We start from the raw sequence: 20,397 nt of genomic DNA, 5'->3' as shown, positions 1-20,397 counted from the left end.
CCTTTTAACCTAATTTTTTTTTTAATTAAAAAGTTTTTATAGTTACTTATCTGATTTAGATGGGTCTTAGTTGCCGCAGTCGGGATTTTTCTTTGCGGCGTGCAGACTTCTCTAGCTGCCCCATGGCATGTGGGATTTTAGTTCCCTGACCAGGACTCGAACCCGTGGCCCTGGCATTGGAAGGCAGAATACTTGAGTGTGGCAGCACTTAGCTTCCCCTTGATTGTCCGTTGCACCAGAACAACGGCCTCAGCCTTCAACCACGGTGCGGCAGCCCGAATTGGCAGTGCCCCAGCTTTGCAGTGACTTGTCTGAAGCCCAGACAGAGCCATGTCCTTTCTCAGTGCACAGCCAGAGAAAACGACTCCATCAGAACATTAACAGGAGTTGGACATGCCCTTAGAACGAGGGTAAGAAAGTATGAGAAGCCTGTGGGGGAAGGAGAAAAGGCATAGATTCCTGAGTTGTCAGAGTGAGGAGGCTACTGTCGATGTGGCAGATAATTTCTTCCAAGCCAAGATGTAATCTGGAGTTAACATCTATTTAAGTGCCGGCTTTCTGAAGGGATTCTCTCATCAATTTGCTTTCCTGTCTGGAAGTACTTGGATGTTTTTCCCCCTGAGGGTCTTTAGGATCGTTTTATATTTGAACATTTCTGAGCAGGTGGGGTTGGCTTCCTCCTCTCACTCCTGAGCTGATTTTCTCCAGCTGAGAAAAACCTTTGTCAATTCAAGAAACAGTGTTGTGATGACCAAATTAAAGCACCATTTAATGTTTTGTGTTGTTGGCAGCGACCTGAACAGGATTCCCCTGCCTGCTTAACAGGAGTGGACTCTTAAGGGGGTAAATGGGTCGGAGAACAGAAAGCTGAGGGAGACCTCCTCCTGACCCCTGGGAGCTGGAAGCTTGGCTTAGCTGACTCATTTTTAGCCGGACCGTGAGATTCTAAATGAGTAAACAAGTAGAACAGGGCATGTTGAGGAAGTTAACAGTAGTTAAGTGTCTGCTGTAAACACATTTTTAAACCAGGAGCAGTGTGACTTGACTGATTTTTACAGGAAAGGGGGCTTTCAAAGCAGACTAGCTGCTCCCTGCTACAACTGCCTTGGCAGCAAGAGAAACCAAGGCTTGACCCTGAAAACAAGTCTTCACTGCTAAGCTTTAGAGTCACCAAGAAGCCTAGTTGTGGGTTTATGAAAATTAACCTCCTTTATTATAGTAATTTTTAAAAATCTCGGTTATCTTTTAAAGCAGATTTGCCTTAAGATCCTGGTACTTTTCATGTGCTCAGCAGCTTTCTCGCTTTCTCCTGCTCCAGGTGTAAATGGCCAACATGATTAGTATTTGCAGTCTAACTGAGACTCATAACTGCATCTCAAGAACTGTGACGGGAGCAGCTCTCTTTAGTCCCAGCCACCTTCCCCTGTGGCCACCCCCTCCGCCTTGTTTGCTCACAGCTTGTTGTCCCTCTCCAGGGCCAAGTGGAAAGCGAGAGGGGGGACTGGTTTGCTGGGAAACTTGTTGTAGTATCTTATTTCAAGCCTCCACCAATTCTGTGTGATTCTGGATCATAGTGAAAAAAGAATGCTTGTTCAGCCTCACGCAGGTGACTCACCTGGCACTTCTCCTGGGCAGAGCTGACTCCTCGACAGATGGATCGTCCACAGGAGCCCGGCTCTCTTAAGCGGTTCGGATTTTGGCCTTTTGTACTCTGCTGTCTGTTTCCAGGTTTTTTATATTCTGAGCTCTGGCAGTTTCAACACTTCTCTTGAAGTTAGGCCTGAGGCTAACCTCAATCCTGAAATACTTAGCAGGTGTGCCAGGAACTTGGCCGGGGTCACAGGACTAATCCTTGATTTAGGTGAGTCAGTTCAGTTCAGTCCCTCAGTCCGACTCTTTGCAACCCCATGAATCGCAGCACGCCAGGCCTCCCTGTCCATCACCAACTCCCGGAGTTCACCCAGACTCACGTCCATCGAGTCAGTGATGCCATCCAGCCATCTCATTCACTGTCGTCCCCTTCTCCTCCTGCCCCCAATCCCTCCCAGCATCAGAGTCTTTTCCAATGAGTCAATTCTTCGCATGAGGTGGCCAAAGTACTGGAGTTTCAGCTTTAGCATCATTCCTTCCAAAGAAATCCCAGGGCTGATCTCCTTCAGAATGGACTGGTTGGATCTCCTTGCAGTCCAAGGGACTCTCAAGAGTCTTCTCCAACACCACAGTTCAAAAGCATCAATTCTTCGGCACTCAGCCTTCTTCACAGTGCAACTCTCAGATCCATACATGACCACAGGAAAAACCACAGCCTTGACTAGACAAACCTTTGTTGGCAAAGGAATGTCTCTGCTTTTGAATATGCTATCTAGGTTGGTCATAACTTTCCTTCCAAGGAGTAAACGTCTTTTAATTTCATGGCTGCAGTCACCATCTGCAGTGATTTTGGAGCCCAAAAAAATAAAGTCTGACACTGTTTCCACTGTTTCCCCATCTATTTCCCATGAAGTGATGGGACCGGATGCCATGATCTTCGTTTTCTGAATGTTGAGCTTTAAGCCAACTTTTTCACTCTCCTCGTTCACTTTCATCAAGAGGCTTTTAGTTCCTCTTCACTTTCTGCCATAAGGGTGGTGTCATCTGCATATCTGAGGTTATTGATATTTCTCCCGGCAATCTTGATTCCAGCTTGTGCTTCTTCCAGCCCAGTGTTTCTCATGATGTACTCTGCATATAAGTTAAATAAGCAGGGTGACAATATACAGCCTTGACGTACTCCTTTTCCTATTTGGAACCAGTCTGTTGTTCCATGTCCAGTTCTAACTGTTGCTTCCTGACCTGCATACAGATTTCTCAAGAGGCAGATCAGGTGGTGTGGTATTCACATCTCTTTCAGAATTTTCCACAGTTTATTGTGATCCACACAGTCAAAGGCTTTGGCATAGTCAATAAAGCAGAAATAGATGTTTTTCTGGAACTCTCTTGCTTTTTCCATGATCCAGCAGATGTTGGCAATTTGATCTCTGGTTCCTCTGCCTTTTCTAAAACCAGCTTGAACATCAGGGAGTTCACGGTTCACGTATTGTTGAAGCCTGGCTTGGAGAATTTTGAGCATTACTTTACTAGCGTGTGAGATGAGTGCAGTTGTGCGGTAGTTTGAGCATTCTTTGGCATTGCCTTTTTTTGGGATTGGAATGAAAACTGACCTTTTCCAGTCCTGTGGTCACTGCTGAGTTTTCCAAATTTGCTGGCATATTGAGTGTAGCACTTTCACAGCATCATCCTTCAGGATTTGAAATAGCTCAACTGGAATTCCATGACCTCCACTGGCTTTGTTCATAGTGACACTTCCTAAGGCTCACTTGACTTCACATTCCAGGATGTCTGGGTCTAGGTGAGTGATCACACCATCGTGATTATCTGGGTCGTGAACATATTTTTTGTACAGTTCTTCTGTGTATTCTTGCCACCTCTTCTTAATATCTTCTGCTTCTGTTAGGTCCATACCATTTCTGTCCTTTATCGAGCCCATCTTTGCATGAAATGTTCCCTTGGTATCTCTAATTTTCTTGAAGAGATCTCTAGTCTTTCCCATTCTGTTGTTTTCCTCTACTTCTTTGCATTGATCGCTGAAGAAGGCTTTCTTATCTCTCCTTGCTATTCTTTGGAACTCTGCATTCAGATGTTTTTATCTTTCCTTTTCTCCTTTGATTTAGGTGAAGGTACACTGAACTGTGTTGCATCCTGTTTTTAATACAGAGTAATTCCTAGCCCCAGTTAGTAATTTGTTTTCTTAGTACAGTTCAGTTCAGTCGCTCAGTCGTGTCCGACTCCTTGCAACCCCATGAATCGCAGCATGCCAGGCCTCCCTGTCCACCACCATCTCCCGGAGTTCACTCAAACTCACGTCCATAGGGTTGGTGATGCCATCCAGCCATCTCATCCTCTGTCGTCCCCAGAGACACAATTGTAATACAGCCACGTGGTTACCAGAAACACTCTAGAATTTGATAGTGGGAAGTAATGTTCAACAGATAGTGTCTTTTTGGAAAATGTGCGTAAAAGAGGGATTCTTCAAAATCTGTTCTAATGTACCTGCCTCTGTTTTTGACCCTTAGCATGTTTTCCTTATCATCATTTTGTGTGTGTGGCCCTTGACCTGATGAAGAACTTTTGGATACTGTCGTGGTTAGATTTTTTTTTTTTCTTTAATGGATCCGACCCCTCCCCGTCATGACCTGTGGTTCTGGAAGCGCCCGTAGGTTGGGTGGGTGCCGGAGACTCCTGGTTAAAGAGGGTAGGGAGGTGATGCTTGGCTTGGTGTCAGCATGGTCAGCCTCCTGGGAGGACTGACATCCCCTTTTCCCGTCTCAGTGTGGGGAACCAGTCACATCAAAGAATGGCTTATTCTTTGCTGAGCTCAGGACCAGAGCTCCTCTAGCATGGGCCCAGTGCCTGGGCTTGGTCCCTGCCAGTACAATTGTCCAGAGCAGCTGTGTGCCTGCGTGGCCCAGCTCGCCTGGAGCCGCCAGTAGGATGACTCTGGTGGTGAAGTGACGTTCCCGGCCCACGGGTGGCTCAGAAGATGGGAATCTGCCATGGGTGGTCAGGCCGCAGACCTGGCCAAGCACTTGGACGTTGTGCAAAGTGGGTCATGCTGTTCCCGTGATCCCCGATCACCAGGCAGAGTGTCAAGGGCTTGGCAGGGCCCCGTGCCTCTCCTGTTCTTTTAGAACAGTACAAAAGAGTACAGCTCAGCCCACAGGCCGCTCAGCGAGTGCCCAGTTCACCCAGCGGGGCGGGCCACCCGGCGGGAGGAGTTCACTCGCTGGGACCTTTTGTCCTGTTCTGCAGTGGCTGGGCAGCTGGGGAGCTAGCTGTGAAGGGGATGTGGGGACAGGCTGTGAGCACAGCTAAGGTGCCGCCTCTCCTGCCAGCCTGTGGCCACATGCTCCCCACGCCTTGGGGTTGATTTCTGTGAACCCTGGTGGGCGGGGAGGTGGGGCACAGATGTCTCCGGGCCACTGCCCCCAGCCGGCCCTTGAACTGGAGTGCCCTTTCTCTTTGCTCTGTGGTTACCTTCTGCGAGTGGCAACTTCATTTTCCAAAGAAAATTTTTGCTCCACGATCCCATCCCCTTTACCGTGCTTTATTTTTCATGCCAACATTTACTTTACATATTTTACGCGTGTGTGTTCCTGCCCCAGCTGGAATTTTTGCCCCCAAGGGGCAATTATTTTCCACATGTTGCGGGTAGGAACATGGGAGGCACTTCTGTGGTGGCCCAGCAGTAAAGAATCCTCCTGCCAGTGTAGGAGATGCAAGTTCAGTCTTTGGGTCACGAAGATCCCCTGGAGAAGGAAATGGCAACCCACTCCAGTATTCTTGCCTGGAGAATTCCATGGACAGAGAAGCCTGGAGGGCTACAGTCTGTGGGGTTGCAAGCAAGTTAGACACAACTGAGCGACTAAACAGCAACAACAGCAGGTAGGAGGTTAAATAACTCCTACTTCGCTATGCTTCGCTAACTTGTAAATTTCAAATGGGGGGAAAGTAGGGAGTTGTAAAATCTTTGAAGATGGAGGTGGGTCTCTAACCACTGTTATGAGACAATCTCCAAGATGTCATAATACATACAGTACTCAGTGTACATGTTTTCCCAACTTTATTCTTTTGTGCTTACCTCAGTAAGAATGTAGTTTACATCGCACTCATAAATAATGGTACAAACATTGAAGGTTCATGGCAGTATTTATTCATTCTACCTAAGGACACAGCACTCTGATTATGGTGATTAGTTTGTTCTATTTAATGCGAAGTTGACTTGATCATGTATCAGTATTAATGGGTTGCGATCAACAGTTACAGAAACTCTCATTCAGCATGTGTCATCTTTTGTGCTTAGAGGAGAGAACCCTCCAGAAGTGTACCCAAGAAATGGTACCAGTAAGCTCCTTCTGACAGTGGGTCTGAGGGATTGTGTTGGATCAGAATGATGAGATTTTTCTTACTGCCTCTTTTCATTTTAAATGTTTGAATTTTTTGCTTTGGACGTGAAGTATGTTAGGACAGTAATTAATAAAAACACCCAGCAGAGGAACCATTTTCTCCCCATGGCAGTCCTGTTTGCCCTGATGGACTTTCCCCCTTCTGCCCACTTTCTATCCGGTTCTGTCCTTCTCCCCTCTGAGATTTCAGCTTCACAGAGAGAATTTTTATGGAGCTGAGAAAAGCACAGAAAACTGGCGCTTCACTTATTTATAAAGTGAATTCACGGGATTGTGTCTTTCCTTTTGCTTTTCAAATGAGAACTTAGCACGTAAGTTACTTTTGTGAGTTTAAAAAAGAAGTTGTTTGAACATGAGGAACTTAACCTTGTCCAGAGTGTCTTCTCTGAAAAGAATTTGTTCTTGTTTTATGAAAAAAAAAAAAAAAAACTACAGAAAGCATTTTGAGTAAAGATTAATCAATGTCTCTTTTTCTTAATAGGTTTTAAAATGGAGCACTTTGATGCATCGCTTAGCACCTATTTCCGGGCATGGCTTGGCCCCCGAGGTAAGGTGGTTTTGAGTCTTGCTCTCCCATCCTTCCTCCCACTCCTTGTTATAGGCAACTTGTGAATATTGCATGAAGACAGTCTAGAAACCATGCTCATTTTCCAGTGATTAGATACCAGGGGCTTGGAGTCCTGAAGTCATGAACAGGCGCAAGGTCCCCTGACTGCTGGGGCAGAGACACAGGTGCTGGGAACCTCTGCTGACTTCAGTGGAGATGGGATTATGTTGCAAGCTTACAGCCTGAGCATGCCACAGATTTCACCACTGTTGGTGGCATGGGTTGCTCAGTTCTTGTGAGTCTCCAGCTGAATCCGATTTTCAAAATACACTGCTGCAATAGGGGTTTAAAACCCTTCCGGTTTTACAGTTTTAAGGGCTTTCTAAAGCCCTTTTTTGTGATGTGTCACATCACTGGATAAGTATATGTGCCTGAGCTCACTTCTTACCCTCATCTTTCATTGTCCTTCAGGACAAGTAAGTCAGCTCCAGATAGTATACCTTCTTCTAATCTCATCTCTAACATGTCACCTGTAAAGAGGGAACTTGGGAGGTTCACAGAACAATTCATAGGAAAGCTCCCAGAGGCTTTTAAACAGATAGAATCTCCATTTGACTCATGGTTTTTAAAATATAAAGAAAGCAATAAAAGGAACTTCATCTGTTAGTAAGGCAGGGATGCAGTAAGGCTTATGCCATCTGTGATAATAGTGAGGAAGTGGAGAAAGTCTACCGGGGTAACCTCTCTGGAGGGCAGTTGTGTTTTCTGTTGAAATTAAAATGCATGTGCCCTTTGACTCAGCAGAGATGTGTATAAGGAGGCTGCTTAGTGGTACTGCTTGTCAAGACTTGTTCCATGGGGAACAAGCTAAATTACTGTGTGGCCCCTGGAAAAGAACAAGCCAGATCCATCTGTCTGTGCTCATGTTGGGATGATGCCTTCTTTCAGTGTTGTAGGATCAAAATTCTAATTTTAAATGGCTGAAACAGTAATAAAAATTATTAGCTTTCATTGGAAGGACTGAAGCTCCAATACTTGGACCACCTGATGCAGAGTCAACTCATTGGAAAAGACCCTGATGCTGAGAATGATTGAGGGCAGGAGGAGAAGGGGATGACAAGATGAGATGGTTGGATGACATCACTGACTCAGTGGACATGAGTTTGAGCTGTTGTAAGGACAGGGAAGCCTGGCACACTGCAGTCCATGGGGTCGCAGAGAGTCAGACACAACTTAGCAACCGAACAACAGCAATGGGAACATTGTGAGATCTGAGTTATTCTAGGGGCTCTGTGATGTTGCCCAAGGACCCTGTGCTTGTCATTTCCTACCTTGGCTCCTGAGTGTGTCAGCAGCTCTGTGCTCAGGTCAGGCCCCCCGCCAGCTTTTGTGGTTGCAGATTGGCTGCTGAAGCTCCAGGCTGCACCTCCAGAGGAGGAGAAAAAAGTCTGATCTTTTGCATGGTTTTAAGAACCAGAAAACTCTTCCCCAGAGCACTTTACAGACTGTCGTCTCCTCAGAGCTCAGTGGCTGCAGTTGCTCCACATGCTCTTATCTGAACCAGTTTCCTGGGGGTGCGTTAGGGCTTCATGATTGACTAGCTCCCTAAGGATTTACCACCTGGGGTTAGGGCCAGCCACCCAGGAAATACTTGGTTACTTGGTGACGTAGGAAAGTGAAGATCTGTTAGAAAATTTAATTTAATTAAAATAAGTTTGCAAGATGCAAAACAGCTTTAAATAAAAGGAAATGGGAGGTTTTCATAGGGGCATTCATTGTGTTTGTGTTGTTATGTACACATCAGTTCAGTTCAGTCACTCAGTCGTGTCCTACTCTTTGTGACCCCGTGAATTGCAGCATGCCAGGCCTCCCTGTCCATCACCAACACATAAACATACATAAAGGTCTGATGTTACTTGCTAAGTAGGAACTTGGGTTCTCAGAATTGACTCAGGCCCACCGCTGAGAACAAAAGGTGTTAAGAATCCTCTTGTTACTAATAAGTTTGCTGGGGCAGCCACTTCCCTAAAGGGCTTCTGAGAAGCACAGATCAGTGAAACCACCATCACCACCACCCTAGCATCAGTGGGCAGAGGGTGGATGGAGTCTCCTTCTGAAGCCAAGAAAAAGAGACGCTGGGAGAATTTAGGGTGTGTCTGCAAGAAAGGAGACTGACAGTGGTTCCCCAAGTGAACGTGTGTTCTACTAAAGCTGTGCTTGTCCTGCAAGGTCAAGGGAGAGAGCCCTGGAGAGAGAGTAGCAAGATGGCTGAGCCAGGAGGTCAAAGAAGGGGCTGGTCCACTGTCCTTTTCCTCCTCCTTCCTGCCGAGGGGAGGGAAGGGGAGGCAGGAGGTCCTTCCTGCATCAGCAATGTCCTTGAATCGATAATGTAGGTCTTCTCTCTCATGCTTCTGCTCTTCTCTTATCCGGTCGTTTGCTGCTTCACTCTCACTTTTTAAAAAGTTATCGCCCCTGCTTCTGTTAACCATGGCACTCCGCAGACGAGGCCTGTTGAATCAGAGATGATCTCTGAGCTGGCCAAGCGGCATGTTTTCTGAGTCTGCGTGCCAGACAAACTGGCTGACACTGGGCTGACATGGAGAGCTTCGGCGCTCAAAGATTGCCACCTCTAGGGTTTCCTTGACCCATGCATAATTCAGCAAGCCTGGTTAATCAATCCAGTTAGTGAAAAATTGAGCTTTCTCCTTGTTTTCTTTAAGATTCTTAAGAACAGATTTTATAAAAGTCATTTAGCAAAGCCCCTGGTAATATGCACATTACTGTTTAGAACATGAATGAGAGCCTCACCTTGAGCCTATGTATTGAAGACTCACAGTTCCTCTTTGAGTTGCTTTTTTGGCTTGGGAACATTGTGGTTAGAGAAAATTTTTTCATGTTCGAAGCACATTGTTATTATTTTTATGTCTACTTTATTATCACTGAATGTTTTTTCTTTTACAATTTTCCAGATACTCGAGTAGAAGGATGGTTTCTTCTGGACAATTACGTCCCCACTTTGGTCTGTTCCATCCTGTACTTGCTAATCGTGTGGCTGGGACCAAAATATATGAAGACTAGGCAACCGTTCTCCTGCCGGGGGATTTTAGTGGTGTACAACCTCGGACTCACTCTGCTGTCTCTCTATATGTTCTGTGAGGTAAGTCAGAGGCTGACACGCTTCCCCTTGCTTCAGGGTACTTGTGTCACTGTCCTGGATCCCAGGCCTAAGTGGAAAAGGCCAGCGGTGGGGTGGGGGAGGGGAGGACAGGTACAGGAATGCATTTTGAGGATGTTCTAAAATCGATTTTTCAAAACACTGGAGTTATTTGTACAAATGTGCCTTCTGGAATATCTAAAATAGAAGCCTTTGCTATTCTTTTGTTATGTATGTTTTGTGTTACGCTCAGAATTAAACATTTTCAGAAACGTGCTCATGCAAGCAAAGTACAGAGTAGAAATTGAACAAAACGCAAAAAAACAGATCTGTGAGCATCTTATTAGGAAGTGTTTAATAAATGCCTGATTCTTACTGGGAGGCGGTGGGGGGAGGAAGTGGGCAGAGTCTGGGTCTGGTGTGTTTGTGGTCAGCCAGCCTCTCTCCACCTTGATCTGATCACTGTCAACAGCTTGGAGATTGGACAAGTTATTTTTATAAAAAGCTGAGAAGAGTAGATAGTGAGGTTGGTGTTTAGGGTTTGAATGGTCTGTGTAAGTTCAGGCCAGATTGTTTATTCTATAAAACAAAGATGTTGAAAACCAAATTTGATGATCTGAAAGGCTTAAGTAAGAGTGAATGATAACATCAGATCAGCACTTAAGCCTCCTGTTTAGACAGTACAGTCAGGCTTTAAAGTAGAAGGAGAGGAAAGCTCTCTCTGGGATAAGCACGATTTATATGCATTTTAGGAGCAGAACTACACTGTTCAGGTTTACAGCACAAAACGACTCCTAAATCTCTGGGGCGGAGAATGACGCCATACATAAAACAAACACTTTCAAGTACTCCTGCTTAGATTTTTAACCTTTCATTGTGACTTTGATTCTCCAAGGAGAGGAAAAGGAGAGAAATTAATATGAATCTTACAGTGATTTCCCCACCAGCCTCGAGCTGTGATGGGGGTCTGCCTGACTGTGTGGGTATGTGCGGGGGTCTGTGATGCAGGAGCTGGTGGGAACCACTGTGTCTGATGGTCAGAGACACTGCTGCAGAGGGAGGCCTGGGTTAGGTTCCCCCACGTAAATTTCATAAAGCGAGGTAAAGGTTTTATGATTAAGAATTTATAGATGCTATTCTCATTGCTTTTATGCCAACAGTCTGTGAAATGCTTACAACTCCTTTTTTTGCTTCTTTTCTGTCCTGTTCTAGAGCGAAAGCAGTTTAATTAGCCTCCAAGATGGAGATTGCAGGCCTGGAGGCAGGGGCAGTGACAGGCCTGGGCCCAGCCCTGTGCTCATCTCTGTGTTCCAGGGACAAAGCCGCAGTGAGCTGTCAGGTCTCAGAGTGAACCGCATACTTTCCCATACTTGATAGATAAGAGAGCCATTTCCTTATGAAGGCTCTTATAGAGTTAATTATTACACATAGCAATATTCTAGAGAAAAAATATTTAAGACTGTTAAATCTTATAGAACTTAAGTTATCTGCCGAATATATTTCTCAAGCCGTAGAGATATAATCACAACTTCATAATTGAACCTCTCAAACAGCTAATTCACTGGTAAAGAGGGGAAGAAAGTGCTGGGTAAATCGCTGCCAAGTGCATGTGACTGGATTTGGGGGATCTATTAATAAGAGCGTTGTAATAGGAAGTACCAATTTTTCCTCCAAGACAGCTTGGTGGGAACATTAGAAAACGTTGAGCAGTATCTAAGCCCTGAATATAGAGATGGAGGAAATATACAAAGGAGGTTAAATATGTTTAACTCACAACTTAGAATACGTAGAGAAGTAATGGATATGGAGACAATAATCCTTAAATCAAGTTTATAAAAATAGAGCCAGAGCAGATATTCTTGAGTTGAAAATTAACCCTAGTATCCACATTAGATGATATTTACTTTGGATTTTGTCTGACTTTTTTTTTTTTCCTGTACTTACATAAACCCTTCAGGAATATCCTGATAACCTATCTTTTGTCAACTTTTAAATTTCATTGTAGCTACTGGTTTTTCCCTTTTTTCTTTTCTTAGCATTTATAGTCCAGTGAATACTAAAACATAGGACAATTATGGGGTTTTATAACGGAACAAATTAAAGGGATCCTGGAGCCCAGCTGGGCCCCTCACTTCAGGGAAGTATGCCAAGAGTTGGATCCATTGCCTGTGGTCACACCATTGGTGTGGTCATGACCATTAGTCTTTATTTATTCTGCTTATCTGTGTATTTGGGTCTGTAAAGAATTTTAAAAATAAATATGTAACCATTGATATTTTTGTTTGTTTAATCCTGTGGTATGAATTCATACCTGTTTGGCAAAGTTCTGGTTTTTTTTTAAATATAAATTTACTTATTTTAATTGGAGGCTAATTACTTTACAATATTGTATTGGTTTTGCCATACAATGACATGAATCCCCCACTGGTGTATATGTGTTCCTCATCCTGAACCCCACTCCCGCCTCCCTCCCCATAAGTTCTGGATTAATATAAATAAAATTAACTGTTGCAAGTAGACAAGAGAAATCTTATTTGAAAGAGGGAGATGAAAATGAAAGGGGAGTCACTGAAGCTTTAAAATGACCTGAAGAAGGAAAATAACCAAATGACTATCTTAAAACTGTGAAATTCAGTTTAAGGTATAGCTTATGCACTTGGTAGAAAGGAAATCAAAAGGAGAGACATGGCTTAACTTTTTTTAATAATTAAATTTATTTATTTTTAATTGAAGGATAATTTTGTTTGTTTCTGCCAAGCATCAACATGAATCAGCCATAGGTATACCTATGGCTTTACTTCTAATTACCTCAGGAACTTGATGTTTATTTCCAGGGAAAAGGTCACAGATCTCTGAATTAGAAGTTTTGTATGTTTGAACAACAGTATGTTTTAGATTGGGATTAGGTGTTGTCTGAGATCACAGTCAGTGGTAAAGGCTTGAAAATAAAGTGTCAAGTTATAAAAGAGAAACAACTAATTTTGTATTACTTACTCAGCTTTGTAAAACTGTGTGCTTACAGTAGACATAAAAATCTTGCAAGCCTTTCTGCCAACCCTGCCCCCGAGGGGCAGGGCATGTTTCATCTGAATGGAAGCCCTACTGTGTTTTCAGATCATCCATATGTCTTTCCCTTCCCTCATCCCCAAGATCAGAGAATCCCCACCCACCAATGCCAGGTTGTGACTTTGCCCTCCTTATTCAGGGCTGCACTGGACTGGATTTCCCCTGTTGTTCTCAGCCAGTAGAATAACTCCTTAGTTAACATCTCAAACACTCAGGTGGCTGCTCTGTCCTGACCTAGAACTTTTCTGGTGTGTCTGCCATGCTCTCCTGGCCTCTGGGCTCTTGTCACCAAAGCAAGGAGGATCTAACTGCTTGTTGTGTCACAGTCCAGAGGGGAGCATCCTGTGCAGAAATCTAGGACTCAGCAGTAGCAGCAGGAAGCAGTCAGCACGTAGACCTTGAACTTGAATGAAGAGAACTGCTGGCTGCCTTCCTGTACCCCATCCACTCAAACCCCCAAGACCAGGTTCTTCCTTTCTTTGGGTCTCTGCCCCCTAGAAACTCCCGATTTCTTCAGACCCAAACCTGCCTCAGTTTGACAGTCCCTGTCTCATTTCTGAGGACCTGTCTCAAGGTCAGTTCCTCTGTGTCCTCTTGAGGGCTTGGCTCTGAAGCAGTGATCCCAGCCTCTCCTGCCTCCTCATGGTCCCACGGAGCCTGATGCCTTCTCCCCCATCACGGTGTCCTAGGGATGTGCCCTCCAGCCTGTCCCTCACAGGCACCTCACTGGCTGTGGTTACGGTGTTCCTTGCACATCTTTTTTGTCCTGTTGTTAGCATGGCTCCAGCATTGAGACAGAAAAAAGCAAATGTTGGAACCATGTTTTATCAATACTTTAACAAAGATAAATCACAGACTAAAAACACGATTGTTTTTTGAGTGTTAGTTTGTTTATTCCCTTGCAGTGAGAACTGTGTGTTGGTAAAGTAGTGTGAGAAAATTCAGTAACATGCAACAAAGATTCAGAACATTTAAATATAACTTTAGAAAATGATTGGTTGCCAACTGGATCGGTGATCTGAATTGGCATAGATTCAGAACTTATTCTTTTTTCTTTCCTTTTTCAATTTTTACTTAGAATTGTAAGTTTGAAACTACTTCAGAATATGGAAAATAAAATCACGAATAGTTCTCTAGGTACCTAACAAATATTGACATTACTGGTTTGTTTTTTGTTTAAAAAGAAAACATGACAAAAAGGCATCAGAGGTGTAGCCCCTTCACAGATGTAATGTTCTTCTGAAGTGCATGTTTCTTTCCTGGCTATGTTTCTATACATTTTCCACATATGTATGTATATATGTGACAACTTATAGGCTATTTGGAGAGTTGTTTTTTTTTTAAACTTACATGAGTGGTGTATGGCTTATATATACTCTTTTTCAAGTAGCTTTTTTCAGTCAGCATTATGTTTTGAGAAGATACTTTGAATCTTAGGGATTTCATTCATTAGTTTTAACTTCTCTTTATTACTTAACTGTTGGATCAGTCATTTGGTCCATTTTTCTTTGGGTGGACATGTACATTGTTTCCAATTTAACAGTGTGGAGATCCTTGAAGAATTATCTCCCAACACTATCTTTCTCTGTCACAGAAACTTCATTCTTGTTTTGCATTTTGTATTTTTCTGATATAGTACATAAGCACAGTTTCGTTATTTTCCTATTTATTCTCCTAGGCTGCAGTTCTCATGTGCTTTACTAGCTAGAAATAAATGTATATGTTGGCATTTGAGATAAAGGGCTTTTGCAGTTAAGAAGGAATTAAAAAGTACTTCTTTTCTCTCTGATCAGAAACCTCCCCCCAAAACAAAAAACAATGCTGCATTGAATGTTCTTGGATGTGTCGCCTGTGCCGATGTGAGTGAGTGAGTGATTTTTGCCAGGCATACAGTTAGGAGTTAATGATTGAATCTTGACACTTTTAATGGGGAAATTTTAATCCATTTTCACTTGGTATGCTCATTATTATTTTAGAATGATTTCTATCACCTTTTGTGTGTAAGTTTTCTTTACTTTTTTGCTTTCTTTCCTGCTTTCTGTTGAACTTTTTTTTCATTTTGCTGATTTGAAAGTTACTTATTATTTAGTAGCTACTTGTAAGTTTTCAACATGCACCTTTGACTTAATAAACTCTAAAGTGAATTGCTGTTTCTACTCCTGAGCATTGCAAGGATCATAGATGATTTGCGCTTTGGGCCCCCATCATCCATGATATTGTTGTCAGTGCTTCATTCTGCCTCTTTCTGAGACCCTAAACAGTCATCATTACAGTCCGTGCTTACTGTTTTTTTTTTTTTTGTACACTGTTCATCTGTGAAACCCATTCTTTGCTTTGAGCTTCAGTTTTCTTCTGAAGTAGTTCCTTTTCAGTGAAAGCTAAACTCTAAGTCCCTGAGTATCATCTGTGTGTGTGTATGCTTGAACATAATTTAGCAGGGCATAGAATTCTAAACTAGCAGTTATTTTCCCCCAGCACGTTGCAGATTTATTCCAGAGAAGTCTGCTGCAGTCCCATTTTTGTTTGTTTTGTAGGTAACCTTTTTCTTTAAAGATGTTTCTAAACTTGTGTTTAAGAATAAAAACAAAATGTACCTAAATAGTAGTTCACTCTTGTCTCAGGATTGTATGCATCCAAGTCATGGATTCATGTATTTCTTAATTTTGGAAAGTCCTTAGGCTTTGTCTTCTCCATACTTCCTCCTCCTCCATCAGTTCTGTCTGGAACTCCTGTTACATGTGTGGTGGACATTCTCACACCTGCGTACTCTCTCTCGAGTTTTTTGCACCTTTTTTCTCTTCTGCATTCCTCTAATTCACTTGTACTCTCAGTTGGGTCTAATCTGCTATTTCATCCATTTCTAGCTTCAGTTACTATGTATCAAAAATTCACTGCTTGTTCTTTTTCCCACTCCATAACCTGGAATTTTTTTTTTTCATCCGTGGTTGGAGATGACTGGGTCTCAAACTTAACCATTTGCTGTACTGCTTTTTAAAATAGTCTTTAAAAAGTGTTCTTTCAGCTGTATCTGTGAGGTCATGCCTCTGGGATAATTGTTATATCTATGTTGACCTTCTTTTTAAAAACAAAAACTGGACGATTTGTTGGGTGTCCTGTGTAAAGCATCTGAAGCTGGTGTCGGTAGGGTCATCTCAGGTAAATGTGGCGGCTGCGACCGGCGCACTAAGCGCAGGCGAAGCGTGGCCAAGAGAAGGTACCCCATGCCCGAAGGGCGGCGGCCAAGAGGAGCTACCCCACGTCCGAGGTCAGGGGCAGCGGCCGAGAGTGCCAGGCTGCGACGGCGCAGGAAAGGCTGAGAGGAGCTACCCCGCGTCCGAGGTCAGGGGCTGCAACGAGAGGAGCTACCCCACGCCCCCACGCCTGAGGCCAGGGGCGGCGGCCGGGAGGAGCTACCCCACGCCCCCACGCTCGAGGCCAGGGGCGACGGCCGGGAGGAGCTACCCCACGCCTCCACGCCCGAAGCCAGAGGCTGCAGCGGGGAAGACCAACCCCACACCCGAGGCTAGGGGCTGCGGCAGGGAGAACCAACCCCACGTCAAAGGAGCCGTGGCTGCACGGGCACAGGAGGGCCTAGAGGAGCTATCCCACGTTTAAGATCAGGAAGGGCGGCGGTGAGGAGATAGCCCTCCTCCAGGGTAAGGAGCAGCGGCTGCGCTTTGCTGGAGAACCGTGAAGAGATAGCCCACGTCCAAGGTAAGAGAAACCCAAGTAAGACGGTAGGTGTTGCAAGAGGGCATCAGAGGGCAGACACACTGAAACCATGCTCAGAGAAAACTAGTCAATCTAATCACACTAGGACCACAGCCTTGTCTAACTCAATGAAACTAAGCCATGCCCGTGGGGCAACCCAAGATGGGCAGGTCATGGTGGAGACATCTGACAGAATGTGGTCCACTGGAGAAGGGAATGGCAAACCACTTCAGTATTCTTGCCTTGAGAACCCCATGAACAGTATGAAAAGACAAAATGATAGGATACTGAAAGAGGAACTCCCCAGGTCAGTAGGTGCCCAGTATGCTACTGGAGATCAGCGGAGAAATAACTCCAGAAAGAATGAAGGGATGGAGCTAAAGCAAAAACAATACCCAGCTGTGGATGTGACTGGTGATAGAAGTAAGGTCCGATGCTGTAAAGAGCAATATTGCATAGGAACCTGGAATGTCAGGTCCATGAATCAAGGGAAATTGGAAGTGGTCAAACAAGAGATGGCAAGAGTGAATGTCGACATTCTAGGAATCAGCGAACTAAAATGGACTGGAATGGGTGAATTTAATTCAGGTGACCATTATATCTACTACGGCAGGCAGGAATCCCTCAGAAGAAATGGAGTAGCCATCATGGTCAACAAAAGAGTACGAAATGCAGTACTTGGATGCAATCTCAAAAACGACAGAAAGATCTTTGTTCGTTTCCAAGGCAAACCATTCAGTATCACAGTAATCCAAGTCTATGTCCCAACCAGTAACGCTGAAGAAGCTGAAGTGGAGCGGTTCTATGAAGACCTACAAGATCTTTTAGAACTAACACCCAAAAAAGATGTCTTTTTCATTGTAGGGGACTGGAATGCAAAAGTAGGAAGTCAAGAAACTCCTAGAGTAACAGGCAAATTTGGCCTTGGAATACGGAATGAAGCAGGGCAAAGTCTAACAGAGTTTTGCCAAGAAAATGCACTGGTCATAACAAACACCCTCTTCCAACAACACAAGAGAAGACTCTATACATGGACATCACCAGATGGTCAACACCAAAATCAGATTGATTATATTCTTTGCAGCCAAAGATGGAGAAGTTCTATACAGTCAGCAAAAACAAAACCAGGAGCTGACTGTGCCTCAGACCATGAAGTCCTTATTGCCAAATTCAGACTTAAATTGAAGAAAGTAGGGAAAACCACTAGATCATTCAGGTATGACCTAAGTCAAATCCCTTATGATTATACAGTGGAAGTGAGAAATAGATTTAAGGGTCTAGATCTGATAGATAGAGTACCTGATGAACTATGGATGGAGGTTCGTGACATTGTACAGGAGACAGGGATCAAGACCATCCCCATGGAAAAGAAATGCAAAAAAGCAAAATGGCTGTCTGGGGAGGCCTTACAAATAGCTGTGAAAAGAAGAGAAGCAAAAAGCAAAGGAGAAAAGGAAAGATACAAGCATCTGAATGCAGAGTTCCAAAGAATAGCAAGAAGAGATAAGAAAGCCTTCTTCAAAAATCAATGCAAAGAAATAGAGGAAAACAACAGAATGGGAAACACTAGAGATCTCTTCAAGAAAATTAGAGATACTAAGGGAACATTTCATGCAAAGATGAGCTCGATAAAGGACAGAAATGGTATGGACCTAACAGAAGCAGAAGATATTAAGAAGAGGTGGCAAGAATACACAGAAGAACTGTACAAAAAAGATGTTCACGACCCAGATAATCACGATGGTGTGATCACTGACCTAGAGCCAGACATCCTGGAATGTGAAGTCAAGTGGGCCTTAGAAAGCATCACTACGAACAAAGCTAGTGGAGGTGGTGGAATTCCAGTTGAACTATTTCAAATCCTGAAAGATGATGCCGTGAAAGTGCTACACTCAATATGCCAGCAAATTTGGAAAACTCAGCAGTGGCCACAGGACTGGAAAAGGTCAGTTTTCATTCCAATCCCAAAGAAAGGCAATGCCAAAGAATGCTCAGACTACTGCACAGTTGCACTCATCTTACATGCTAGTAAAGTAATGCTCAAAATTCTCCAAGCCAGGCTTCAGCAATACGTGAACCGTGAACTTCCTGATGTTCAAGCTGGTTTTAGAAAAGGCAGAGGAACCAGAGATCAAATTGCGAACATCTGGATCATCGAAAAAGCAAGAGAGTTCCAGAAAAACATCTATTTCTGCTTTATTGACTATGCCAAAGCCTTTGACTGTGTGGATCACAATAAACTGTGGAAAATTCTGAAAGAGATGTGAATACCACACCACCTGATCTGCCTCTTGAGAAATTTGTATGCAGGTCAGGAAGCAACAGTTAGAACTGGACATGGAACAACAGACTGGTTCCAAATAGGAAAAGGAGTAAGTTAAGGCTGTATATTGTCACCCTGCTTATTTAACTTACATGCAGAGTACATCATGAGAAACGCTGGGCTGGAAGAAGCACAAGCTGGAATCAAGATTGCCGGGAGAAATATCAATAACCTCAGATTTGCAGATGACACCACCCTTACGGCAGAAAGTGAAGAGGAACTAAAAAGCCTCTTGATGAAAGTGAAAGAGGAGAGTGAAAAAGTTGGCTTAAAGCTCAACATTCAGAAAATGAAGATCATGGCATCCGGTCCCATCGCTTCATGGGAAATAGATGGGGAAACAGTGGAAACAGTGTCAGATTTTATTTTGGGGGGCTCCAAAATCACTGCAGATGGTGACTGCAGCCATGAAATTAAAAGACGCTTACTCCTTGGAAGGAAAGTTATGACCAACCTAGATAGCATATTCAACAGCAGAGACATTGCTTTGCCAACAAAGTTTTGTTTAGTCAAGGCTATGGTTTTTCCTGTGGTCATGTATGGATCTGAGAGTTGGACTGTGAAGAAGGCTGAGCGACAAAGAATTGCTGCTTTTGAACTGTGGTGTTGGGGAAGACTCTTGAGAGTCCCTTGGACTGCAAGGAGATCCAACCAGTCCATTCTGAAGGAAATCAGCCCTGGGATTTCTTTGGAAGGAATGATGCTAAAGCTGAAACTCCAGTACTTTGGCCACCTCATGCAAAGAGTTGACTCATTGGAAAAGACTCTGATGCTGGGAGGGATTGGGGGCAGGAGGAGAAGGGGACGACAGTGAATGAGATGGCTGGATGGCATCACTGACTCGATGGACATGAGTCTGGGTGAACTCCGGGAGTTGGTGATGGACAGGGAGGCCTGGCGTGCTGCGATTCAAGAGTCGGACACAACTGAGCAACTGAACTAAAGAAGAGAGATTTTTTTTTTAAAGGACTTGAATATAAGCTCACTTCCTCTTTTCTGAGTTCTTTCTCAGGGAAGCAGCACCTTATATCAGGGCTTCCCTGGTGGCTCAGATGGTAAAGAATCTGCCTGCAATGTGGGAGACGCAGGTTCGATCCTTGAATTGGAAAGATCCCCTGGAGAAGAGAATGGCTACTCACTCCAGTATTCTTGACTGGAGAATTCCATGGACAGAGGAGCCTGGTGGGCTGTAGTCCATGGGGTCGCAGAGTCAGACACGACTGAGCAGTTAACACGACACTCGCCTCACAGTTGGGCATCAGTGGTGCTGGAGCCCTTTGGCTGGTCCCTGTAGCATCTGTGCACTGTGCTAACAGCGGGGGTGATGGTTGTGCTTAGTCCGGTTGCCTGCACTGCGAGAACAGAAGTCATTTTTTCATTTGAATCTTCTCATCAAAACGTCCGGGACTTCTTTATAGGGAAGATGAAAGACATCGAGCATTTGATGGGACAGGTGTTTTATTTTCCAGCCTCTCTGTAATTGTGGAGTCAGTGCTGTCGACACGTCTCCCCAGGCACCTGCAGCACTGCCTCCCCGCCTCTGGCTTTGAAGGTCCTCAATAGAGCTACAGAGCAGTTGCTCTGGTAACATTAT

The 20,397-nt window shown here is 44.1% G+C and overlaps 1 protein-coding gene across 1 annotated transcript in view; it reads left to right on the top strand.

The window, feature by feature from the left end:
* Positions 1 to 20,397, top strand: part of ELOVL5 (ELOVL fatty acid elongase 5) — a 72,698-nt gene that overhangs the window by 35,229 nt on the left and 17,072 nt on the right. Inside the window, exons 2-3 of the mRNA XM_027523943.1 lie at positions 6,484 to 6,549; positions 9,519 to 9,706. Of these exons, the coding sequence (XP_027379744.1) occupies positions 6,492 to 6,549; positions 9,519 to 9,706 (246 nt within the window). The 5' untranslated portion in view covers positions 6,484 to 6,491. The remainder of the gene's footprint in view (positions 1 to 6,483; positions 6,550 to 9,518; positions 9,707 to 20,397) is intronic.

The sequence above is a fragment of the Bos indicus x Bos taurus genome, chromosome 23 (genome assembly GCF_003369695.1).
Source record: "Bos indicus x Bos taurus breed Angus x Brahman F1 hybrid chromosome 23, Bos_hybrid_MaternalHap_v2.0, whole genome shotgun sequence".
In the NCBI taxonomy this organism is placed as follows: Eukaryota; Metazoa; Chordata; class Mammalia; order Artiodactyla; family Bovidae; genus Bos; species Bos indicus x Bos taurus.
The sequence above is the reverse complement of the archived record's forward strand: the minus strand, read 5'-3'. Positions and strand labels throughout refer to the sequence as shown.